Consider the following 26,962-nt stretch of genomic DNA (forward strand, 5'->3'; position numbering starts at 1 on the left):
GTGCAGTATAGAGTGGTGTGCAATATGCTCTGAACAGAGCCATCTTCACTCCATCTGTACACGCACTAAACTTGCGTAAGGGAAGGTTTGCTTGTGCATACAGCAAACGGCGTTGCCCATAAATATCCTCATCATCTGTCATTTGTTCTGTAATAAAGTGTCCAAGATATTTTACCTTATTACAGACACTAAGATTATTATCAGACAATCAGGACATTTTAGAAATTTATCCTCTTGGGTTCTACAGATCATAACAGCACTCTTACCAGCATTATATTTGATATCATGTTCCACACCATACACGGAACATATTGTAAAGAACAGCAGGAGACCAGCGCTAGATGGACTAAAGACCACAAGATGATCTGCATACATATGTTTCATTAGAGTATTACCAATCATGCATCCAGCATTACAGGCTTTCAATTGCTTGGACATATCATCAATAAAGAGATTAAAATTTTGGGGACAAAATTCCCTCTTGTCTAACACCAAATGAGGCTGAGACCGAATAGCCCCATTCTACTTGTATATAGTCTGGTGGGCATACCCGTAAGCCAGAATTCTCACAATGTATTTAGGCACCCCTCTTTGGCTCAATTTAACAAACAACTTTCTATGATTAACCAGTTTTTACCTCTATATTAGTTTACAATTTCCTTTAAGGCACATATACACGTCAGTGCCATGTTTAGCGTTAAAACCAAACTGGTTATCTGTAGAGTTAACAAACACATTTAATCTACCTAGCAGAATTATTTCTAGGACTTTTAGAAACATAGAAACATAGAAAATAGGTGCAGGAATAGGCCATTCGGCCCTTCGAGCCTGCACCGCCATTCAATATGATCATGGCTGATCATCCAACTCAGTATCCTGTACCTGCCTTCTCTCCATACCCCTTGATCCCTTTAGCCACAAGGGCCACATCTAACTCCCTCTTAAATATAGCCAATGAACTGGCCTCAACTACCTTCTGAGGCAGAGAGTTCCAGAGATTCACATTTCGGCAGTATGCTGGCTAAAGATGGCACAATGGGCTAAGTGTTCGGCTGGCAACCGGAAGGTAGCTGGTTCGAATCCCGCTTGGAGTGCATACTGTCGTTGTGTCCTTGGGCAAGACACTTCACCCACCTTTGCCTGTGTGTGTCCTTGGGCAAGACACTTCACCCACCTTTGCCTGTGTGTGTGGATGTAATTATGTGAAGCACTTTGGGGTCAATGCAAGTTGACTAAAAATGTGCTATATAAATAAAGAAATTTAATTTTAATTTTAAAGCTATGGGCCTGTAATCATTTAGGCTGCCTACTTTACCTTGACCGGCACTAACAGAACAGACAACATTGAGTCTGGTAACAAGCCATGAATCACAAAGCCAGTAGAGGAGAGGAGCTATCCCCATACTGGCATATTTAAGATGCTCAGCAGAAATATGATCTTAAGGGCCTGTCCCACTTTTTCGGCAACTTGCCGTCACCCGACATAGTCTCCGAAAATGTTCAACATGCTGAAAATCCAGCGGCGACCAGAAAAAGGTGCGACTCTTTGGGCGATTACTCACCACCAAACAGGAGTCACCGGGCCTTTGACACCAAACTCTGACCACAACACAAGTCACGGTGGCACAGCGGTGGAGTTGCTGCCTTACAGCACTTACAGCGGTTGCAGCGCCGGAGACCTGAGTTCGATCCTGACTAAGGGTGCAGTTTGTACGTTCTCCCCGTGACCACTTGGTTTTTCTCCGAGATCTTCGGTTTCCTCCCACTCTAAAGACATTCAGGTTTGTAGCTTAATTGCCTTGGTAGGAATGTCAAATTGTTGCTACTGTGTGTAAGATAGTGTTGGTGTGCGGGGAACCGCTGGTCGCCACTGACACAGTGGGCCGAAGGGCCTGTTTCCACTAGTTCTCTAAACTAAACTAAAAAGGCAATTACGAAAGGGTGTGAATAATGTCCTTTCAACTGACTGCACAAATTGACTTTACAATAACTAAGAATTTATGAGTTAATATTTCTGCTGTCGTACAGGGTCAATTTCCACCACACCACCCTGCAAAGCTTAAGTGGTTAATAAAGTTGTCACATTTCACGACTTCAAGCATCCAATAAAACTGAAATCAAATTTAATGTAAATTCGACCATTTAAAGGCACGTGTTATGTGATTCAGCTGCGAGAATGCATTGCACCAGAAAAGAGCGCGTTTGGTTTCTTCAACCCTGTTGCTACACGGCACCAAAGGAGGCTCACAGAATAGTTTAGCTTAGGCACAAAATGCTGAGAGTCTGAAGAAGGGTCTCGACCCGAAACGTCACCTATTCCTTCTCTCCAGAGATGCTGCCTCACCCGCTGAGCTACTCCAGCATTTGGCGTCTATCTTCGGTGTAAATCAGCATCTGCAGTTCCTTCCTACATATCGTTTAGTTTAGTTTAGATATACAGCAGGGAAACAGGCCCTTCGGCCCACCGAGCCTGTGCCGATCAGCGATCACTAGTTCAAACCTACACACTAGGGACAATTTACAGAAGCCAATTAACCTACAAAAGCTGGAGGAAGGAACTGCAGATGCTGGTTAAGATAGACACAACATACTGGAGGAATGGGTGACATTTCTGGTCGGGTCTCGACCCGAACCGCCATCCATTCCTTCTCTCCAGAGATGCCGCCCGTCCCGCTGAGTTACTCCAGCATTTTGTGTCAACCGACAAGCCTGCAATGTGGGAGGAAACCGGAGCACCCGGGGAAAACCCACGCGATCACAGGGAGAATGTACAAGACAGACAGCACCTGGAGTCAGGATCAAACCTGGGTCTCTGGCGCTGTAAATCAGCAACTCTACCGCTGCGCCACCGTGGCGCCCTATAGTAAATGGAATCATAGACTTCCCCTTTAGAAATCAAGATCAGGTCGCCTTTGCCATGGACTTATGTCTCAGCATCAGATATTAGATTAGACCTCAGGTTTGAACTGCTGGGAGCTGGCCAACTTAACCCTGTACAGGGTAAACCATACAGAGACTTCAGACTATAGAGATGGGAGAAAGGAGACTTTAGACATAGGAGTTGTGGTTTACATAAGGGGCCTGTCCCACTTGGCAATTTTTTTGGTGACGGCTGGCATCATATCAGTGTCGCCGAAAGATTTTGAACATTTCAAACTCCAGCGGCGACAAAAAAAAGTTGCGGCACTTGAAGAAGCACCGCACGTCCATACGTCATCACCGCCGCATCACGCCGCGTATTTTCCGGTGACTTGATACGTCAGTCGATAATGCCGGCAGTCGCCGAAAAAATCGCCAAGTGGGACAGGCCCTTTAGAATGACATCGCTGTCCCGCTGAGTTACTCCAGCATTTTGTGTCTATCTTCGATTGAAACCAGCATCTGCAGTTCTTTCCTACACCATAACATATAATTTATTGTATATTTATTCATGTTGCTGCCTGTAAAGCCGCAGAGAGTAACAATGGCATGGATCACATGGTTCATATGACATGTCAACACTCTTGAGTTCTTGACTGGAGATATCTCCCGGGTTCGCATGGACATCATGCAGAGAATTACTTCTTAAAATTATTCGTCAGCTACCACAACCACCTGAGAATCTCCAAATTGACAGATCGTGGCAATTGTTATACATGTGCATAATTATATGTGCAGTTCCGAATGCAGCTATTTATTAAGGTGACTGCTAAGAATCCAATCATATCTCATCAGTAGGTTCAAAACTGTCTAAAACCTCAATGTGTAAAGTAGAATTTACATTAGGCAGCACGGTGGAGCAGCGGTAGAGTTGCTGCCTTACAGCGCTTGCGGTTTCGATCCCGACTACGGGTGCTGTCTGTACGGGGAGAAAGCACAAACTCCGTACAGACAGCACCCGTGGTCAGGGCCGGAACCCGGGTCTCTGGCGATGTGAGGCGGCAACTCTACCGCTACGCCAGAGTCCCGCCGGTTTTGAATGGCCCCTCTCAGTGCCAGGGCGGTCTGCGATTCTGCGGTTGCCAACTCAATCAGCCGCAAAGACGACAGTAGTCTCGTTGTCCTCCCTTTCACGGGCCTTGACGGATGCAGCCTGCTTTCCCTTCAAAAGGATGGAAAATGTCACTTATCTCTTCACTGTATCCTTTGTTTCCAATCTGCAGTATAAAAACTGGCTTCGACTCTGATAAGTAATCAGTCTCTGAAGAAACAGCAGCTAAATTGTCTCATTTAATTAACCAGCTTCCTGTTTCTTAATGTCAGCATATGGCATATAATTACCGTCTCAAAATTTATAAGCCTACTCGTTACGAATTTTTATGACAGCTTAATCTTTAATTGGTATTACACCAAAACAATGTATTTTTTCTCGCATTAATTTGCTTTCGTATACTGCAATATTTTCCGTCAAACAATTTAAGGAGCATTGTTTCAAAGACCACAGTGTTCGTTGTGAAAACAGCTCACGATAGAAGACAGACACGGTGGTGTCTGCTGCTCTTGGGCCTTTTGGCGATGTAGTGACTGACATCTTTTGACAGGCGAGATGTAAAATTAGAAGACTCATCAGTCCCATGCAACGCTCACAAGGTCAAGGAAAACGCAATTACTCCCGAGATGAATCAATTAGCCCGAGTTACGACTCGACTGCCCTTTCTTTGTTACAAGATGGATGGGGGAGTTCTCGAAACACCATCGAAAGGCTCATCTTTGAGAAACAGAAACCGTTCAAATGGAGTGGCTGGGCTTGTATACTCTGGAATTTGGAAGGACGAGAGGGGATCTTATTAAAAACATCTAAGATTATTAAGGGTTTAAGAAGGAACTGCAGATGCTGGAAAATCGAAGGTAGACAAAAAAGCTGGAGAAACTCAGCGGGTGCAGCAGCATCTATGGAGCGAAGGAAAAAGGCAACGTTTCGCGTCTGAAGAAGGGTTTCGGCCCGAGACGTTGCCTTTTTCCTTCGCTCCATAGATGCTGCTGCACCCGCTGAGTTTCTCAAGATTATTAAGGGTCACGCTAGAGGCAGGAAACATGTTCCTGATGTTGGGGGAGTCCAGAACCAGGGGCTACAGTTTAAGAATAAGGGGTAAGCCATTTAGAACGGAGATGAGGAGACACTTTTTCACACAAGGAGTTTGTGAGTCTGTGGAAATCTCTACCTCAGAGGCCGGCTCTCTGGATACTTTCAAGAGAGAGCTAGATAGTGCTCTTAATGATTGTGGAGTCAGGGGATATGGGGAGAAGGCAGGAACGGGGTACTGATTGGGGATGATCAGCCATGATCACATTGAATGGCGGTCCTGGCTCGAAGGGCCGAATGACCTACTCCTGCACCTATTGTCTATTGTCTATTGACCAAAATATCTCGACAGGCATCTTCACTGGGATCGGCACACCAATGTAAACCTATCAGCAAGGCTGGACCTAGGTTAAGCAGGTTAGGTCTCCAGCTGATCTACCTTTGGTCTCGCCGATGTACACCTTGAACGACGGACACAGTAGATGAGGTTGGAGGAGGTGCAAGTCAACAAGTGAGGTGCAAGTAAGGCAATCTTTCTCCCGCGAGAATTTTACCAACCATTTGTGTGAAATGTTACTATGGACTTCATTGTGAAATTTCTGTTCATTACAAGCGCACAAGGCCTGGGTAGAGTGGATGTGGAGAGGATGTTTCCACTACAGAGAAATGTGAGGCGTTGAATTTTGGGAAGTCTAACGAGGGCAGGGCCTAAACAATGAATGGGGAGTGTTGTAGAGCAGAGGGATCTAGGAGCGCAGGTGCATGGTTCCTTGAAGGTGGAGTCGCAGGTAGATCGGGTGGCCAAAAAGACTTTTAGCACGATGTCCTTCAACAGTCAGAGTATTGAGTCTAGAAGTTTGGGAGGTCATGTTGCAGTTGTACAAGACATTGGTGAGGCCACAGTTAGAGTATTGTGTTCAGTTCTGGGCACCATGCTATAGGAGAGATGTTGTCAAGCTGGAAAGGGTACAGAGAAGATTTACGGGGATGTTGCCAGGACTAGGGGAACTGAGCTATAAGAAGAGGTTGAGTATGCTGGGACTATTCCTTGGAGCGCAGGTGGATGAGGGGTGATCTTATAGAGGTGTATAAGATCATGAGAGCAATAGATCAGGTAGATGCACAGAGTCTCTTGCCCAGAGTAAGGGAATCGAGGACCAGTGAACATCGGTTTAAGGTGAAGGGGAAAAGATTTAAGAGAAACTTGAGGCCTTATTGACTAATGGCCTAATTCTGCTCCTATGACTTATGATATTATGATTCCTGACACATTTTATTTGGGTGTCAACGGCATGGAGATTTAAGTCTGACTGTGTCCCCCTGTAGATAGACAAAAAAAACTGGAGTAACTCAGTGGGTCAGGTAGTATCTCTGGAGAAAAGGAATAGGGTGGCACGGTGGCCCAGCGGTAGAGGTACTGCATTACAGCGCCATTACTGACTAAGAGTGCTGTCTGTACAGAGTTTATGAGTTCTCCTCGTGACCTGCGTGGGTTTTCTCCAAGACTTCGTTGTCCTCCCACACTCCAAACGTGCCGGTTTGTAGGATAATTGACGATATGAATGTAAAAATTGTCCCTAGCGTGTGTAGAGCAATGGTAATGTGCGGGGATACTTTTAGGAAGGAGACGAGGAGGGTGGTGAATCTGTGGAATTCTTTGCCACAGAAAGCTGTGGAGGCCAAATCAATGGATATTTTTAAGGCAGAGATAGATAGATTCGGGTGTCAAAGGTTATGGGGAGAAGGCAGGAGAATGGGGTTAGGAGGGAGAGATAGATCAGCCATGATTGAATGGCAGAAGGGACTAGATGGGCCAAATGGCCTAATTCTGATCTAATCACCTATGACCTTCCAGAGTGCATTATGTCCCAAAAGGAACAAAGTCTGATGTAGATACCAGCACAAGAACACAAAAACAGGCAGGGCTCGATATAGATACAAGTCAGTGGATATGTTAAAGTCAGCGATATACAAATTCTTGATTAGTACGGGTGTCAAGGGTTATGGGGAAAAGACAGGAAAATGGGATTAGGAGGCAGAGATCAGCCACGATTGAATGGCGGAGTAGACTTGATGGTCCGAATCAAAGATCCTATAGCGGAGCAAGATAGACAACTCCTGCTAAATGCAATGGGCTGACGTGTAGTACGCAACGGAGCGGAACGTGAGCATTTTTTTCGTCCATTTCAGTAACCCGGCCCGACTCGCAGTGTAATCAACGTTGCGGGGGAACAGTTTGTGTTAATAAATTATAATTATGAAAATGAGGAGAATATTTTTACCAAATAACTTTTATTTTTACGAGGATGTTTCCGTAACTGGCTTCCGTCTCCGCACTAGTATCTTTGCTCCGCTACGGGGTCTTTGGTGCGGAGACGGAAGCCGGTTACGGAAATGGTGCCGAAAATTACCCATGAATCTGCCCATGACCGTACTACGTCTTTTTCGTCGAGTGATCTATCTTGCTCGCTATAGGATCTTTTGTCCGAATGGCCTTATTCTACTATCACTTATGACCTTATGGATCGCAGGTCAGTTCGGACTCGGTGGGCCAAAGGGCCTCTTTCCGCGCTGTATCTAAAAACCTAAAAAACCTAAAAAAAACAAAAGGTGACGTGTTGGGCCGAGACCCTTCCTCTCCCTGCGACTGTGTACAGTCAATGATCCACCGACCGTCAGCTATTCTCTTGTCAGACGACCACTGATCTGTTTTGAAACCGTACCACCCTTGTCCGCCCTTCGGGAATTGCTTTGAGAGGGGACGAAAATAAACTCAACAGCCATGAAAGTCCCAGATCCCGGCAGTCGACGCACACACGCTTTGCTTACCATTTGATTTTTCACTGTCAGCAGGTTTCATCTGAATAGGGTGATGCATCTGAAATGAGAGGGAGAGAGAGAGATGAATTTATACTCCGAAAACACAAAGCAAAATGAGTGCACCATCCCGACACGGTTTGGGAATATTCCCAGCTGAGTACTGCTGCAAAATAGCATCAGTTCCCCATTATTTAAAATCACTGTGCCGTGAAAGGACGAAGGTTCAAATATAAATGAACATTTTTTTGTTGAAAAAAAATATGCAATTCCCCTTCATAATGCTGAGCTTATCTGCCTCACGTTACTTGTGAGGGCTGGCATTCAAATTACTCTCCAGCGGCGGCTTTGATCAGCCTTGCCGCATTTACGGGATGACTATCGTCGATGCAGTGCTGTGCGCGACGCTGCAAACGCAGGCGCTAGTCGCTGGTCCATTTCTGATCTCACCCAATTTTTGTATTGAGAACCAGGATTATGTGGAACCACACGGATTAAGGGGACAGGAGCATGACTCAGAGAAACTTTGGGGTAACTGTTTCCACACAAAGGGTGGTGGGTGTATGGAACGAGGTAGTTGAGGCTGGGACTCAACTTTGGACAGGTACATGGATAGGACAGGTTTGGAGGGTTATGGACCCAACGCAGGCAGGTGGGTCTAGTGCAGCTGGGACCTGTTGGCCAGTGAGGGCAAGTTGGGCCGAAGGGCCTGTTTCCACACTGTCTCCCTCCATGACTATGACTTTATGACTCTATGAGTTCATTCCGCACAATTTCCACAACAAACTCTAGCAAAAGACTCTGCACAGAGTCTTTTGTCCAGGGAAGGGGAATCAAGCGCATAAGTGATAGGAGCAGAATTAGGCCATTCGGCCATCTACTCCGCCATTCAATCATGGTTGATCTATCTCTCCCTCCTAACCCTATTCTCCTGCCTTCTCCCCATAACCTCTGACACCCGTACTAATCAAGAATCTATCTATCTCTGACTTAAAAATATCCATTGACTTGGCCTCCACAGCCGTCTGTTGCAAAGAATTCCACAGATTCACCACCCTCTGAATGAAGAAATTCCTCCTCATCTCCTTCCTAAAGGAACATCCTTTAATTCTGTGGTTATGGCCTCTAGTCCTAGACTCTCCCACTAGTGGAAACATCCTCCCCACCCGCTGATCAAAAACCATCAAGGAAGAGCTACAGAAGTGTGAAAACGCACACCTCCAGATTCAGGGACAGTTTCTTCCCAGCTGTTATCAGGCAACTGAACCATACTACCAACAACTCGAGCGCGGTCCTGAACTACTATCTACCTCATTGGAGACCCTCGGACTCTGCTTATGTGTTGGAAGACACTGCAGATGCTGGTTTAGACCAAAGATGGACACAAAATACTGGAGTCACTCAGCGGGTCAGGCAGCATCTCTGGAGAGAAGGAATGGGTGACGTTTCGGGTCGAGACCCTTCTACAGACTTGGACTATCTTTGATCGGAATCTACTGGACTTTATCATGCACATCGTGGACGGCTCGATTCAAAGTCAAAGTCAAAGTAGCCTTTATATTGTAAAAATGACAAAAACACACATTAAACACAAATTAACATCCACCACAGTGAGTTCACCAGGCACCTCCTCACTGTCCTTCTTATTCTCCCTCTGCGCCGAGGCGATCCAGATTTCCGATGTTGTGACCCCGCCGGGCGATGGTAAGTAATGTCCGTCCCGCGGCTGAATCCGAGCTCCGCAAACGGGCCGGTTCAACTCCGTGGCCCGGGGTGGTCGAAGCTGCGGCCCTCCAGTCCAGCGGACGCAGCTGGTGTCGCGGGAGCTCCGGAGAACAGGTCACCAACCTGTGACCTGTGAACTCCCGACGATGTCGTCCACTGGGCCCGCGGCCGAGTCCACCGGGCCCGCGGCCAATCCTCCAAGGTCGAGTCGCCGCTGCCGCTGCCGCTGCTGCTGCCGCTGTCCCAGCTCCGAGGTCAGGTCACCGCTGCCGCTGCCCCAGCTCCGAGGCCGCCAGCTCCGCTATTAGGCCTCGGCGCAGGCGGAGACGGAGACGGGGGATACGACAAGAGGAGTCGCATCCCCCCGAAGGAAGAGACCAAAAACACGTTTCTCCCCCCCACCCACACACATACACAACCTAATAAACCAAAAATTAACTAAAACAGGACAAAAGAACAACAAAAAAAAGAAAAAAACAGACGGACAGCAGGCGAGCCGCAGCTGCTAAGGCAGCGCCGCCATCTTGATAATTATGTAATCATGTGTTGTCTTTCCACTGACTGGCTAGCACGCAACAAAGGCTTTCCACTGTAGCTTGGTACACGTGACAATAAACTAAACTGAAACTGCGACTCCATAACTCTCTGCCCAATCAATGTCGCTATTATACAATGGGACATCGCTAGGTAGAACTAACTGACATTTGAATACTCTTCTGTTTGGACAGACAATATTTCAAGATCATTTGCTTTGATTTCACATTCCCAGCAGTTAAATTTATGTACCTCGCCACCTCTATTATTAAAATATTGAACTGGTTGACCCCAAGGCAAGATCAAGGTGATGCTGGAAGAATATAAAACAATTGTGTTGCCATTTGGTTGCAAAAGCAAACACTTCTATTAGATTCAGTATTGACCTATAACTATTCTGCACCTCATACACAATTGTTTCACTGTTGTGAATAATAGGCAATAAATCTAAGAAAGAAAATGTGTGAACTGGCCACCTCGATAAATCAGTTTACAAAAACCCCACAGAAAATCAATATTTGAGCGCAGACACTAAACACCAGTCACTTTGTCACGAGTGGATAAAGTTAATGGCTGGCAGTGGCTCACAAAGGAACCAGAAGGTGGAAAGGAGAGTGCTATTAACTGGGCATTAATATTAAATTGCAGAGACTTGCAAACCATTTCAACTTTGGGGCCAGGGTCCGCTTTCCCTTCTTGTAGCTCAGTTCTCCCAAGAGCATGTTATTTTTATCAATCCCACCCTCTTCCAAAGGAAAAGGCTGCTTTCACAAGGGTGCCAGGACAAACCAGGTCGAGATGAGAGACGGAGGCATTGAAAAAGGTCAAGTCATATCGGTAGAAAAAGCCGAGTCTTGATGCGCCAACTCACGAGAGGTCTCTCCTGTGATGAAATATGCTGGGCAGCTTCACTCTTAAAGAGTCAGAGCATGATACAGCATGGAAAAATGGCCCTTCGGCCCAACTTGCCCACAATATGTCCAGGCGACACTAGTCCCACCGGTTTGTCTGGTAGATGGAGCTGCAGCCTCACAGCACACGAGACGCAGGTTCGATCCTGACCTCAGGTGCTGTCGGTGCGGAGTTTGCACGTACTCCCTGGGCTTTCTCCGGGTGCTCCGGTTTCCATCCACGTCGTAAGGACTTGCAGGTTTGTGGGTTAATGGGGCCCACTGTACAATTGTCCTTGGTATGCAGGGAGTGGACGGGAACGTGCGACAACAGAACTGATCGATAGTAATGTGGACTCGGTGGGCCGAAGGGTCTGTTCCCATGCTGTACCTCTAAACTAAACTAAACTAATTTATCCCAAGTTGCTTTGTACCTTAATCATTGCAATAGTATCTGCCTCAACTACTTATTCTGGCAGCTCGTTCCATGCACCCACCGAACATCACCAAATGGATTGTCAGAAAGACCCACCCGTTGACTAAATGTTTAAGAAGGAGCTGCGGATGCTGGAAAATCGAAGGTAGGCACAAAATGCTGGAGTAACTCAGCGGGTGAGGCAGCATCGATGGAGAGAAGGAATTGGCGACGTTTTGGGTCGAGACCCTTCGCTTTCTCTCTCCATTCCCTCCTCTTCCCAGTTCCCCCACTAGTCTTACTGAGATAGAGCTCTAGGGGCTAGTGGAATCAAGGGATATGGGGAGAAGGCAGGCAAGGGTTACTGATTGGGGACGATCAGCCATGATCACAATGATGGCGGTGCTGGTTCGAAGGGCCGAATGGCCTCCTCCTGCACCTATTTTCTATGTTTCTATGTCTCCCCCTACATTCTTTCCTTGTCCCGCCCCCTCCCCTGACATCAGTCTGAAGAAGGGTCTCGACCCGAAACATCACCAATTCTTTCTCTCCAGAGATGCTGCCTCACCCGCTGAGTTACTCCAGCATTTTGTGTCTACCTACTTGTTGACTAATAGCTTTCAATGAAATCTGCCATGGTGACCCAGTCCAGCCCTAGTTACAACCGACAACCCAGCGGTGTGAATATTGATTCCTCTAACTTCAAGTAACCCTCGCATTCCCTCTCTCTCCCTCCCTCCCCCCACCCTAGTCTTCCTACTAGTTTCACTGTCGTCCTATTGACTTTCACTGTCTGTATCCACTCGTTATCACCTTCTCCACGGCCAACAATGGACCATTGTGGGCTCCACCTTCCTCTAATCATCCTTGCCGGCTTTGACTTGTCCTTTTGTGTGCCTTTCGTTCATTTGTTCTTTGTATCTTCTTGTATCTCCCGTTTCCCTTTCCTCTCACTCTCGCCCTGATGAAGGGTCTCGACCCGAAAACTCCTTCTCTCCAGAGATGCTGCCTGGCCCGCTGAGTTACTCCAGCGTTTTGTGTCTAGCGGCTGCCCTCTGAAGTGGGGAGAGTAATTAGGCAGGCCGGCCGGCCTTGCGAGCAAAGTCAACATCGCCATGAATAATTAAAATAAGCATTTGGCAGTCGATGCATTGGGAACTCGCTGCACAGAGGTGGTAGGTGAATGTAGTGAGCAGCGCCTCTTTAAAATTAAATTGACATTGCTGTTTCACTGTAAGGCACAAATTCCTTCTGTTCATCCTTTACAATGGCATGCCCTTGAAAAAATAGTCCGACAGAACTTAAAAGGTTCTATTCAGTGAAGGAAACATGCAGACAAAAGAGAAACGTTCCCTTGAAAAATGGGACAAGGATAAGAAACAATATAAGTGGCGGCACGGTGGCGCAGCAGTAGAGTCGCTGCCTTACAGCGCCAGAGACCCGGGTTCGATCCTGACCATGGGTGCTGTCTGTACGGAGTTTGTACGTTCTCCCCGTGACCTGCGTGGGATCTTCTCAGAGATCATCGGTTTCCTCCCACACTCCAAAGACGTGCAGGTTTAAGAATAAGGGGTAAGCCGTTTAGAACGGAGACGAGGAAACACTTTTTCTCACAGAGAGTGGTGAGCCTGTGGAATTCTCTGCCTCAGAGGGCGGTGGAGGCAGGTTCTCTGGATGCTTTCAAGAGAGAGCTAGATAGGGCTCTTAAAGATAGCGGAGTCAGGGGATATGGGGAGAAGGCAGGAACGGGGTACTGATTGGGGATGATCAGCCATGATCACATTGAATGGCGGTGTTGGCTCGAAGGGTCGAATGGCCTACTCCTGCACCTATTGTCTATTGTCTATTGTTTGTAGGTTAATTGGCTTGGTATGAATGTACAAATGGAAAATTGTCCCTAATGTGTGTAGGACAGTGTCAGTGTGCGGGGGGTGGGGGGTGCTGTTTTGTTCACAAATCGGTACCTCTTGCCCGATGGGAGCGGATAGAAGAGGGAGTGACCGGGGTGAGACGGGTCCTTGGAGTGGGATAACATTGAATAATGCGCAGGAAGGAACTGCAGATGCTGGTTTAAACCGAAGAGAGACACAAAAAGCTGGAGTAACTCAGCGGGACGGGCAGCATCTCTGGAGAGAAGGAATGGGTAACGTTTCATCTCCAGAGATGCTGCCTGTCCCACTGAGTCACTCCAGCATTTTGTGTCTCTCTTCGGTTTAAACCAGCATCTGCAGTTCTTTCCCACACAAAAAAAATAAGGAAAGTTTTGCAAGTTTGTGTTTCCATTTCACCGAACTCTTTTCACCATTTTAGCAAAAAAAAAAACCCCATGGTGTAATTATATTGCTCAACAGAGGTCAATCAATAACCCACATTTGATTCGATAAATCATCTTGCCTGGAAGACTTTAAGAGTTACACAGTTATTCTTCTGCATCTCATTGATGGCCTCTTAAGATAGACTTTCGTGATGGCCCATTCTAATGAAGCGGATGCCCATAAAACATTTAGCATCTGACAAACGAAGATTTAATGGGAGTGTGAGCTGAATAAAAAGTTGAGATTCGCTTTTACTGAGAGGGAACAAGAAAACTGGACGTTAAACTTCAGGCAGAGTGAAAAAGTCGAAGAAAAGTGGCGACAGGTCCCCTTCCATGGCTGGGTAGCACGCTACCAAAGCTTTTCACTGTACCTCGGTACACGTGACAATAAACGAAAACCCCTGTCCCACTGTACAAGTTCATTCCAAGAGCTCTCCCGAGTTTGCCCTGATTTGAACTCGGAGATTTACGGTAATAATAATAATAATAATAATGGATGGGATTTATATAGCGCCTTTCTAATACTCAAGGCGCTTTACATCGCATTATTCATTCACTCCTCAGTCACACTCGGTGGTGGTAAGCTACTTCTGTAGCCACAGCTGCCCTGGGGCAGACTGACGGACGGAAGCGTGGCTGCCAATCTGCGCCTACGGCCCCTCCGACCACTACCAATCACTCGTCGGTACTCGGGGCTCTCGTGGACATTTTTTGACATGTTGAAAAATCTTCACGAGTCTTCCCGAGCTTACCTGCCGTTAGCGAGTCTTCCCGAGTACCTGCCGTTAGCGCTAAGAGACGTCCCCGAGCTCCGACGTACACGCTACGTTAATTCTCCGTGCTTACCACGAGTTTGATTTTTTTTAAACTCGGGAGAGCTCTTGGAATGAACTCGTACCATGGGACAGGGCCATTAGCTAAACTAAACTTCAGCTGACTGAATCTGAACTGGCGATCAAGCACCCATTTCTGTAAGGTCCCACAATTGCGCAACAATTAATTTTAACGCGAAGGTGGTGGGAGACTGGAACGTGGGGCCAGGGGTACGTGTAGAGGCAGATACAACATGGGCAAAGTGTCTAACCCACTCATTCAATCTATTAACATAGAGTCACAGAGTGATACAGCGTGGAAACAGGCCCTTCGGCCCAACTTGCCCACACCGGCCAACTTGTACACTAGTCCCACATGCTCTGGTTTGGCCCATATCCCTCCAAACCTGTCCTATCCATGTACCTGTCTAAACGTTGGGATAGTCCCAGCCTCGACTACCTCCTCTGGCAGCTTGTTCCATACACCCACCACCCTTTGTGTGGAAAAGTTATCCCTCAGGTTCCTATTAAATCTTTTCCCCTATGGTTCTCCATTCTCCTATTCTGGGCAAGAGTGCATCTACCCAATCTATTCCTCTCATTAATTCATACACCTCTATAAGATTCCTCTCCCCCCTCTCCCCATCCTCCTGCTCTCCAACCTCTCCCTATAGCTCAGACCTTCCAGTCCTGACAACATCCTCATAATCTTTATAATCTAATGTTTAATTTGCCCACAATATGGCCCATCAAAGCATCATTGGCAAACCTGGAGACATGACTTCCTCTTTCATGAGCCTTTTGGACTTTAGAGATACAGTATGGAAACAGGCCCTTCGGCCCACCCAGTCCGTACCGACCAGTGATCCTCCCATACTCTGTTTTTTTCATCTCTTTTTCTTATTCTTAGTTAGTTTAGTGTTTTGTTTTGAGGAGTTCTAGCTTTTTTATGTGTGGGGGGGGGGGGGGGGGGGGAGGAAACTAATTTTCAGGGTCCCTACCTGGTCGGAGATGCAGCTTTTCTCCGGGCTGCAGCTTCGACCCGTCCCCGCGGCCTACCAGCGGGCCTGGAGCGGCGTCTCCTGAGGGGACCGTCTGGAGCTTCGGCATCGGCGGCGGCACCGGCTCAGCGGCGGCGGCACCGGCTCAGCAGCGGCGGCGGCTGCACCGGCTCAGAGGCGGCGGCGACTACACCGGCTCAGCAGCGGCGGCGGCTGCACCGGCTCAGAGGCGGCGGCACCGGCGACTACACCGGCGCAACGGCGGCGGCACCGGCTCAGCAGCGGCGGCGGCTGCACCGGCTCAGAGGCGGCGGCGACTACACCGGCTCAGCAGCGGCGGCGGCTGCACCGGCTCAGAGGCGGCGGCACCGGCGACTACACCGGCGGCACCGGTACCGGCTCGGCATCGGCGGCGGCGGAGCTGCGGGTCGGTGGACGGCGGTGCAGTGCTGGAGCACCATTGCGGGGCTGGCGGTGACTTCGCTGAAACTCTGGTAACTGGAGCTGGGTCCGTTGCGGAGCTGCGGGTCTGTGGAGCGGCTGCGGGCGGCGGCGCTGAACTTTCCATCGGGAGCCTGGGATCTCTTGTTGAGATCGCCAGTTGAGCTCCATTCGGCGCGGCCCTGTCGGCTCCAGAAGCCACGGTCTCGAGTAAGGAGGCCCGACTATGGGTGGACATGGGGATGGGACTGGACTTTGTGCCTTTCCCCACAATGGGAACCATTGTGGGGGGATGTTTTGATGTTGAAACTATCTATTACTGTCATGTTGTATTCTTTTTTTATGTGCTGCATGGCAAAAAGAATTTCACTACACCTAAAGGTGTATGTGACCAAATAAAATTTGAACTTGAACTTGAACTACACTATCACTATCCTGCACACTAGGGACAATTTTTACAATGTTATCGGCCAATTAACCTACAAACTTGTACGTCTTTGAGGTGTGGGAGGAAACCTGAGCACCCGGAGAAAACCCACACAGGTCACAGGGAGAATGAGGCCCATCTTCTCTATGTCTCTCAAAGCAGAAAGTGCTGGAAACACTCTGCAGGTCAGGCAGCATCTGCGGAAGGAGGAACATCCAATGTTTCAGGTCTGCCAGAGATTCCCAGGGCTGAAACCTTTAAGGGCCTGTCGCACTTGGGCGTCATTTGTGCGTCACGAAGATGGCGCGCGAAGATTTTGTACATCAAAAATCCTGGGGCGCCACGTGCGACTGCCTACGTCACCACGCACCATGCGCGTGCAATGCGTACCACCCGTGCGTCGTGACGCGTAAATGTTGACGCGTAAATGGGACAGGCCCTTTACTATTTCTTTCCTGTCAAGGGATGCTGCCTGACCTGTGGAGTGACTCCGCCATTTTCTGTTTTCATTGTGACCGCTCGGTATATTTAAAACACAAGGAAATGCTTGTTATGATCTTACAAAGATCGATCATGACAAAATACTGAATAGAAGGAACAGCAGCAGCCTGTCTGTACATCCTACCGTAGAGAAAACTCAAATGGGACGGGGAAGATTTACAGACACATTGTCTTTTATAGAAGCCATCAGCAGATGCGACCGACATTACAGTAAATCAGGATAGTGATTTGCAGTGACTGGTATTGCAGTCAATCAATTGTTCACTTAATACAAACTGAGTTATCTTTTTTTATTAACCAATATGCATCTTTAAAGACATTGATATCATTCAGCCTTTGTTGACAGGATTAACAGCGAAAATAAAACAGCTCGTGGCTCAGTCAACGTTTTTATAGATAGTATAAATGGTGGCATAAGTGGTAGAGGTGCTGCTTTACAGCGCTGTAGACCCAGGTTCGATTCCAACTACGGGTGCAGTCTGTACGGAGCTTGTACGTTTCACCCCGTGACCTGCGTGGGTTTTCTCAGGGATCTACGGTTTCATCCCACAGTCCAAAGACTTGGCATAAATGTAAATTGTCCCTAGTGTGCGTAGGATAGTGTTAATGTGCGGGGATCACTGGTCGGCGCGGACCCGGTGGGCCGAAGGGCCTGTTTCCGCGCTGTATCTCTGAACTAAACTATGGAACAAAGTGGCCTTGATAAAATGTGTAGACGGTGAATTTTACTTCCTTCAAACTCTCTGGCATGGAGACATTTGCTCAACCATCATCAAACCCACATCTCTGGCCAAGACATTTCGAAGTTGGGAGGACATATGTAAGATGTCGGTGAGGCCATGTTTAGAGTATTGTGTTTGGTTCTAGGCAGCATCTTATAGGAAAGATGTCGTCAAGTTAGAAAGGGTGCAGAGAAAATGTGTCTGAAGGAACTGCAGATGCTGGTTTACACCGAAGATAGACACAAAGAGCTGGAGTAACTCAGGGGGTTCAGGCAGCATCTAAGATTTATGAGGATATTGCCACGACTTAAGGTTGCCAACTGTCCCGTATTAGCCGGGACATCCCGTATTTTGGTCTAAATGGGTTTGTCCCGTATGGGACCGCCCTTGTCCTGTATTTGACCGCTACTACTCGGGTCGAGGGGACTGTCTGGAGCTTGAAGTTTAAAGATACAGTGCAAGAACAGGCCCTTCGGCCCATTGAGTCCATGCCGACCAACGATCCCCGTACACCAGCCATGCCCTACACTCTGGAGACAATTTGCGATTTTTACTGAAGCCAAATTAACCTACAAAGCCGGGGAAAACCCACGCAGGTCACGGGGAGAACGTGCAAACTCCGTACAGACAGCGCCGGTAGTCGGTGGCTCTAGCGCGCTGCCCAAACGAAATTCTGCACTGCAGTGGCCGACATCATTCAGGGCATTCATTGATTTTGGTTGAGTAATGGAGATAGGGAGGTGAAGAAGTGGAGGAGCTGAAGAGGACGATGATTTTATTGACTGGGAGAGTAGAATCGACAGCCAATGTACCCTGTTCCTGCACATAATGTGTGATGTACAAACCTTCTTTTTTGGAAGGCCGATCCCAATGACATTGGAAGCTGATGGTGAACTCATTGCGTTTCATGGATAAACAGCGTGGGGCTGTCAACTATTTTAGTATGGCTAGTTTAGTTTATTTGATTGTCACATAGACTGAGGTAAGGGCTTGTCCCACTTGGGAGTCATTTGCGCGTCACGCAGGTGGCGGGCGAGGATCTTGAGAATCGCAAAATCCTGAGGCGCCGCGCGCCACCGCCTACGCCACCATACCTCACCACGCGCCATGTGCGCGTAATGCACGTGTCGCGCGCATCGTGCGTCGTGATCGTAAATGACGCGCAAATGACGCCCATGTGAGACAGGCCCAGTACAGTGAAAATATTTTGTTGCGTGCTAACCAGTCACCAGAAAGACAGTATGTGACTGATTACAATTGAGCCATTTACAGTGTACAGATACATGATAAGGGTATAACGTTTAGTGCAAGGTAAAGCCAGCAAAGTCCGATCAAGGATAGTCCGAGGGTCACCGATGAAGGAGATGGTAGTTCAGCACTGCTCTCTGGTTGTGGTAGGATGGTTCAGTTGCCTGATAACAGCCGGGAAGAAACTGTTCCTGATTCTGGAGGTGTGCGTTTTCACACTTCTGTACCTATTTGCCCGATGGGAGAGGGGAGAAGAGGGAGTGGCCGGGGTGCGACTGGTCCTTGATGATGCTGCTGGCCTTGCCGAGGCAGCTTGAGGTGTAGATGGAGTCAAGAGAAGGGAGGTTGGTTTGTGTGATGGACTGGGCTGCGTCCACATCTTTTATCTTAAGGGGCTTCTTAGCAAATGGATCAAACAGGTTTGCAGAAGGAGCTGTTTAATGGTATCTGACAGGCACTCAGTGTAACCTGATGGAAATGATGATTTAATCTGCAAGTCGGCTATAAATTCCCAGGTAGAATTACCTGCCTTAACTTAATTTAGTTGGACTGCTTGTGCCGGAGTTAGATTGTTCTGTATTGTGTTTTATTTTTGTGGAGAAGTCTCTGGACAATTTCAGCAGTATCTGACATGACAGACTGCAAGCAGGCAACATGGCAGTCTGCATATGTTGCAAAGTCTGTCAGCATTTCTTTTCCCTCCTGAAGTGGCTCAATGGTACTCAGCCGTGAATGCGAGAAGACCCTCTGGTGATGGGAATAGTCTGTGGCCTGATTGACCCAACTCCAAAGACAGAGACAGAGAGAGACAGAGAGAGAGACAAACAGACAGAGACAGAGAGAGAGAGAGATTTGCTACTGATTACACACATAGCGTGGCACGGCACGGCACAGTGGTGCAGCGGTAGAGTTGCTGCCTCACAGCACCAGAGTCCAGGGTCCACGCTGACCATTGACACTGGCACTTTCCGACACACCACTAAGGATAATTTACAATTTTACAAAGCCCGCCCAATTAACCGACAAACCCGCAAGTCTTTGTAGTGTGGGTGGAAACTGGAGCAGCCGGAGGAAACGTATCGGAGTCACAGGGAGAACGTACAAACTCCGCGTAGACAGCGCCAGCGGTCAGGATCGAACCCACGTCTCTGGCGCTGCAAGGCAGCAACTCTACTGCTGCGCCACTTGGCTTCGCCGGCCAAAGGTTGCCACGGCAACAGAGACGCAAACGTCACAGATGTGGAGCCCAACAGTTAAAAGAGATGGATTATGAGGCATGAATTTTGCCTGTGCACTTGGAGCATCTGCCATTTGTCGACTGACAAATCTGAAATGATGAACTTGGTTTGGAAACACATTGCACCACGAGGTTAGCCCTCAAACAGTTTCATCCCGAGCAGCAAAAATCAGAATCAAGGCCAGTATCATTCTGCAGAGTTCTGGCACAGGAGTCCACACTACAATCTAGACAACAGCGTGCAAAGTACCGGAGGAATTATGAGCGTCACGCAGCAAGTTTGGAGCGAATGGACAGGCGACGTTTCGGGTCAGGACCCTTTTCTTCTCGCCTGTCTGTTCCCGCTATAGATGCTGCCAGACCCAGCTGTGTTCCTCCAGCACTTTGTGTGTTGCTCAAGACTCCAGCATCGCCAGTCTATACGACAAACCTTAGTTGAAGTTGACCAACCGTGAAAAGACCTATTATTCAGTGAATGCTCTGAACAATGAAAGGCCCGAATCGAGTGGATGTGGAGAGGATGTCTCCACCAGTGGGAGAGTCTAGGGCCAGAGACCGTAGCTTCAGAATTAAAGGATGCATCATTAGAAAGGAGATGAGGAGGAATTTCTCTCGCCAGATGGTGGTGAATCTGTGGAATTCATTGCCACAGATGGCTGAGGAGGCCAAGTCAATGGGTATTTTTAAGGCAGAGATTGACAAGATTTGTGATTAGTACGGGTGTCAGGGGTTATGGGGAGAAGGCAGGAGAATGGGGTTGAGAGGGAGAGATAGATCAGCCAGGATTGAATGGCGGAGTAGACTTGATGGGCCGAATGGCCTACTTCTGCTCCCATGGCGTATAAACCAAAGGGTTACCATTCGGATGGTGAATCAGAGTCTGAAGAAGGGTCATGGCCCATAATGTTACCTATCCACGTTCTCTAGAGATGCTGCCTAACCCAATTGAGTTACTCCAGTACTTTGTGTCCTTTTGTGCATCAACCAGCATCTGCAGTTCTTTGTTTCAACATTAGTCAGGGCATCTTTATCATTAAGCATAAGGTCAGATGACAGCCCGGTTACTATTGAAGCCATTGGGGCTAGCTGACCTACAATGGCAACCAAAGCAATTGCAACCTGCTGGAATCCTGAGTAAAACACGCATCTACAAGGCCGCATTTGGAATATTGTGAGCAATTGTGGGCACCATATCTGAGGAAGGATGTGCTGGCTCTGGAGAGGGTCAAGAGGAAGTTTACAAGAATGATCCCAGGAGTGAGTGGGTTAAACGTTGACATATGATGAGCGTTTGTCGACACAGGGCCTGTATTTGCTCAATTTTTAAAGAATGAGGGGGAACCTCATTGAAACTTACAGAATAGTGAAAGGCCCGGATAGAGTGGATGAGGAGAGGATGTTTCCACTAGTGGGAGAGTCTGGGACGAGAGGTCATAGTCTCAGAATTAAAGGACGTTCTATTAGGAAGGAGATGAGGGGGAAATTATTTCGTCAGAGGGTGGTGAATCTGTGGAATTCTTTGCCACGGACGGCTGTGGAGGCCAAGTCAGTGGATATTTTTAAGGCAGAGATAGATTCTTGATTAGTACAGGTGTCAGAAGGCAGGAGAATGGGGTTAGGAGGGAGAGATAGATCAGCCATGATTGAATGGTGGAGTAGACTTGATGGGCCGACTGGCCTAATTCTATTCTTATTCCTTATGACCTTATGACTTTATCCATGAAGGGACTGGAGAGGTGACGTTTTGGGTTGAGACCCTTCTTCAGACTGATTATATTAAGGGGGAGGAATGATCAGTGGTAATGTTTATGAATTTTTAATTAATTTAGTCTAGTTTAGTTTAGTAACACAGCATGGAAGCAGGCCCTTCGGCCCACCAAACTGCGCCGGCCACTGATCACCCACACACTAGTTCAATGATATCCCAACCTCACATGCAACACAATAGGGGCAGTTTACAGAAGCCAATTAACCAACTATCCTGTGCGTTTTTTGGAGTGTGGGAGGAAACCAGAGCACCAGGAGAAAACCCACGCGGTCACGGGGAGAACGTACAAACTCGGTACGGACGGCACCCGTTGCCAGGATCGAACCTGGGACTCTGGCTTTGCAGACTAATCAGGTCAACCCCATGGTCGGTGGTGTCTCTATCGAGTCAATTGGGAGAGGTTTAGCTGAGTGAATCATGGCCTTGGCAGTCCATCAGGCCAAGTACTGTTTGTTCCTGTTAAATATTATTAGTTCTTTCAAGTCTCCAAAGAGTTTGAATTACTTATATAATAAAGAATTTGTTCAATGCTTTGTCAGCATCAGTGCTGTCATCTAAATTGCTTTAAATACCTTACTGATGTTAACAAATCAAGTTACCATTTTAAATTTGACCATTAAGTCATTTTTTACTCATTGAGTCATTGGGACTTCCAGCACAGAAACAGGCTCTTCAGCCCACTGAGTCTATGCCATCCATTAAGCAAAGGTTTATACACCAACCCAGTTTACTTTTTAAGGCAGAGATTGACGGATTATTGATTAGTACGGGTGACAGGGGTTATGGGGAGAAGGCAGGAGAATGGGGTTGTGAGTGGGAGATAGATCAGCCATGACTGAATGACGGAGTAGACTTGATGGGGCCGAATGGCCTCATTCTGCTCCTATCACTTATGACCCTTACTCAAAGAGGAGGCCGGAGCACTTGGAGAAAGCCAACGTTGTCACAGGGCGATCGCGCAAACTCCACACAGTGAGCAAGAGCGGCCAGAGTTTAGAGATAGAGACAGAGTTTAGAGATGTTGGCCGGTGTGGGCAAGTTGGGCCGAAGGGCCTGCTTCCACACTGTATCACTCTATGACTCTATAGAATATGGTAACAGGCCCTTCAGCCCAACGAGTACATGCTGACCACTGATCATCCGTAAACTAGGCCTATCCTACCCGCTCGGTCCAATTTTGTTTTACAGAAATCAATTAATCTGCAAACCCGCAGGTGGGTGGGACATGGGAGAAAACCGGAGCATCCGGAGAAAACCCACGATGACACGGGGAGAACGTGCAAACTCCGTACTGACAGCACCCATCGTCAGAATAGAACACAGGTCCCGGGAGCTGGGAGGCAGCAACTCCACTGCTGCTTGGGTCCAATAATGAGCTAAACTTGTTGCAATTTATATTAGATCCCAATAACTTCAGCAACCAGGGATTTTAGTTTTGAATCAGATCTTAAAATGTTGTGCCTTCTCAGTGGGGCAGAGGGTGGAGCTGCAACCTCATGGCTATTCCCATTATCCTGTATCTGCACACTGTGGCTCGATTGTAATCACCTACTTCACTGTTTTCATACAAAGGGTGCTGGGTGTATGGAACAAGCTGCCGGAGGAAGTAGTTAAGAAAGAACTGCAGATGCTGGAAAAATCGAAGGTAGACAAAATAATGCTGGAGAAACTCAGCGAGTGAGGCAGCATCTATGGAGAGAAGGAATAGGCAACGTTTCGGGTCCTCAGTCCGAGGAAGGGTCTTGACCCGAAACGTCACCAATTCCTTCTCTCCATTGATGCTGTCTCTCCCGCTGAGTTTCTCCAGCATTTTTTGCCTACCTGCCAGAGGAGGTAGTTGAGGCTGGGACTAACCCAACATTTTAGAAACAGTACATGAGTATGACAAGTTTGATGGGATATGGACCAGGCGCAGGCAGGTGGGACGGGGTTTAGCTGGGACATGTTGGCCGGTGCGGGCAAGTGGGCCGAAGGGCCTGTTTCCACGCTGTATCGCTCCATGACGCAACTGTTTTTCCGCTGACTGGATGGCATGCGACAAAAAAGCTTTTCACTGTACCTCAGTACACGTGACAATAAATTAAATGAAACTAAATCTGCAGTTCCTTGTTTGTACAAACTTAAACTCCAACTTGTACATGCTGGCATTCTAGCTGCGTTCCAACATAAGTATTTAAGCAATGAATTATGGTTAAACAAACAATAAAAAATCCAACAATATAAGCAGAAAATACATGAAAATACTCAACAGGCTGGGCAGCGTCTAGCAAAAAGACATTCTTGCCATAGAGGGAGTACAGAGAAGGTTCACCAGACTGATTCCTGGGATGTCAGGACTTTCATATGAAGAAAGACTGGATAGACTCGGCTTGTACTTGCTAGAATTTAGAAGACTGAGGGGGGATCTTATAGAAACTTACAAAATTCTTAACTGGTTGGACAGGCTAGATGCAGGAAGATTGTTCCCGATGTTGGGGAAGTCCAGGACAAGGGGTCACAGTTTAAGGATAAGGGGGAAATCCTTTAGGACCGAGATGAGAAAAACATTTTTCACACAGAGAGTGGAGAATCTCTGGAACTCTCTGCCACAGAAGGTAGTTGAGGCCAGTTCATTGGCTATATTTAAGAGGGAGTTAGATGTGGCCCTTGTGGCTAAAGGGATCAGGGGATATGGAGAGAAGGCAGGTACAGGATACTGAGTTGGATGATCAGCCATGATCATATTGAATGGCAGTGCAGGCTCGAAGGGCCGAATGGCCTACTTCTGCACTTAATTTCTATGTTTCTATGTAGAGAGAAGGTGAGTTAACATTTTAGGTCAAACACCTCTGAGTTTATTTCAGATTTTCAGCATCTGCGGTTTTTGATTTTTTTTTAAACCGAGGGAGGTTTTAGAAGCTGGAATGTGAAATGTTTTGTGTTGCCATGTTAATTGAATTCGATCTGTTTATATGTGCAGTCCACTCCTGTGTAAGGAACAAGGTTAATTAATTTCATTGACACAGCTCAATAGATGCAGATATGAGAAAGATTGGCAACTTGAGTAATCAATGGTTTAACAGTTTCAGATTACACACTGGGGCAGGTCCCAGGAGGAAAGCAGAAAGTCAAGTGCGAACTGCAACTGGTCTGAGTTAAGTGGCTCAGCGGTAGAATTACTGCCGTACAGCGCCAGAGACCCGGGTTCGATCCTGACTACGGTTGCTGTCTGTACGGAGTTTTACGCTCCCCCTGTATTCCACGCTCCAAAGACATCCAGTTTGTAAATTGTAAAATAGTAAATTGTCCTGAGTGTGTGTAGGAGAGTGTTGGTGTGCGGGGATCGCTGGTCGGCGCGGAGGGCCTGTTTCCGTGCTCTATCTCTAAACTAAACTCCGGTGCGAGCCAGACTACGAGTGCTGTCTGTCTGTGTGGAGTTTGCACATTCTCCCTGGGACCACGTGGGATTCCTCCTGGTGCTCGGGTTTCCTCCCACACAGTTTAGTTGATTATCACATGCACAAGCTATACTCAGTGCAGTGAGTATAGTCGGAGTGAGAGATGGTGCTGCTGGAGTAACAGTTCAAAGGAGGAGACCGATTGTAATGAGTGATTGCAGATCCATTTCTACGACCAGCACTCAAAGTGTCTCCTGGGCTGGGCGCATCCCCAAAAACGTGCGTGATTTGTAGGTTAATCAACTGCCCCTAGTGTGAGAGAGTGGGATAACAGTCGAATTGGTGTGAATGGGCGATCGATGGTCAGTATGGACTCGGTGGGCCGAAGGGCCCGTTTCCATGCTGTATCTTTCAATCAATCAAACAGTCAGTCCCAGGAGGAGTGTAAAGTCACATACGAACTGCAAATGGTCTGGGTTTAAGTGCTGTGCCTTGAAGATTGGAAAATTGCTAGCAATGTCCCTTCATTACTGAAGAGTGTTGGTGAAATCAGGTTATTCTGGGCTCGTCAGATTAACATTAGCTCCAGGGAAGTTACTGGAAGCTGTCAAGGAGACAAGATGACTGAGCACTCGGTCAAGTATGGGCTGATTAGGAGAGAGGTGTTGGGGGGGGGGGGGGAGTCCAGAATCAGGGGTCACACACAGTTTAAGAATAAGGGGTGGGCCATTTAGGACTGAGATGAGGAAAAACCTATTCACCCAAAGAGTTGTGAATCTGTGGAATTCTCTGCCACAGAAGGCAGTGGAGGCCGATTCACTGGACGTTTTTCAAGAGAGAGTTAGATTTAGCTAAGGGAGCATCTATTTTCACACAGAGAGTTGTGAGTCTGTGGAATTCTCTGCCTCAGAGGGCGGTGGAGGCCGGTTCTCTGGATGCTTTCAAGAGAGAGCTAGATAGGGCTCTTAAAGATAGCGGAGTCAGGGGATATGGGGGGAAGGCAGGAACGGGGTACTGATTGGGGATGATCAGCCATGATCACATTGAATGGCGGTGCTGGCTCGAAGGTCCGAATGGCCTACTCCTGCACCTATTTTCCATTGTTGCTATGAGACAGAGTGTGCCTGTCGTCTACACCTCGGTCTCGGCCGTATATCACGCGACACCATCCACACCACTGGTTTGTATCTCTGAGCTGAGCAGATGCCACGGAGTGAAGACATCGTAGGTTTGACAGGTGGAAGAAGGAAACGTACAAGAACATATTTTAAACTGGAAGACGACGTGTGCTTTGGGAAATTGACAGGTTGCCTCCCTTTGATGTGACAAAGACAGATTGGAGTGCTCTCCTCCCGGTGGCGAATGGAGAACAGCTTGAGGAACAGGGAGTTCTGAAAGAGCACGTCCACAAATCACAGGCAGATCGTGGATATGTGAGAAAAATACCGAGGAAAAACTAACGGTGTGCTGGCCTTCATAAGGTCATAAGGGAGAGGAGCAGAATTATGCCATTCGGCCCATAAGGTCTACTATATCATCTATCTTTCCCTCTCAACCCCATTCTCCTGCCTTCTCCCGACACTGTGGAATTCTGGAATTCCAGAATGAAACTGGAATGAAACTCCAGTGTGAAACCCCCAACACTCGTACTAATCAAGAATCTATCTATCTCTGGCTGAAAAATATCCACTGACTTGGCCTCCACAGCCTTCTGTGGCAAAAAAATCC

The 26,962-nt window shown here is 47.7% G+C and overlaps 1 protein-coding gene across 8 annotated transcripts in view; it reads right to left on the reverse strand.

Annotated features, from left to right (window-relative positions):
- Positions 1 to 26,962, reverse strand: part of celf2 (CUGBP Elav-like family member 2) — a 579,470-nt gene that overhangs the window by 63,517 nt on the left and 488,991 nt on the right. For all 8 annotated transcript variants that reach the window (XM_033040143.1, XM_033040139.1, XM_033040142.1 and 5 more), the window contains one exon: positions 7,832 to 7,880. In XM_033040143.1, the coding sequence (XP_032896034.1) occupies positions 7,832 to 7,880 (49 nt within the window). The remainder of the gene's footprint in view (positions 1 to 7,831; positions 7,881 to 26,962) is intronic.

This window comes from Amblyraja radiata, chromosome 21, assembly GCF_010909765.2.
Source record: "Amblyraja radiata isolate CabotCenter1 chromosome 21, sAmbRad1.1.pri, whole genome shotgun sequence".
Classification (NCBI taxonomy): Eukaryota; Metazoa; Chordata; class Chondrichthyes; order Rajiformes; family Rajidae; genus Amblyraja; species Amblyraja radiata.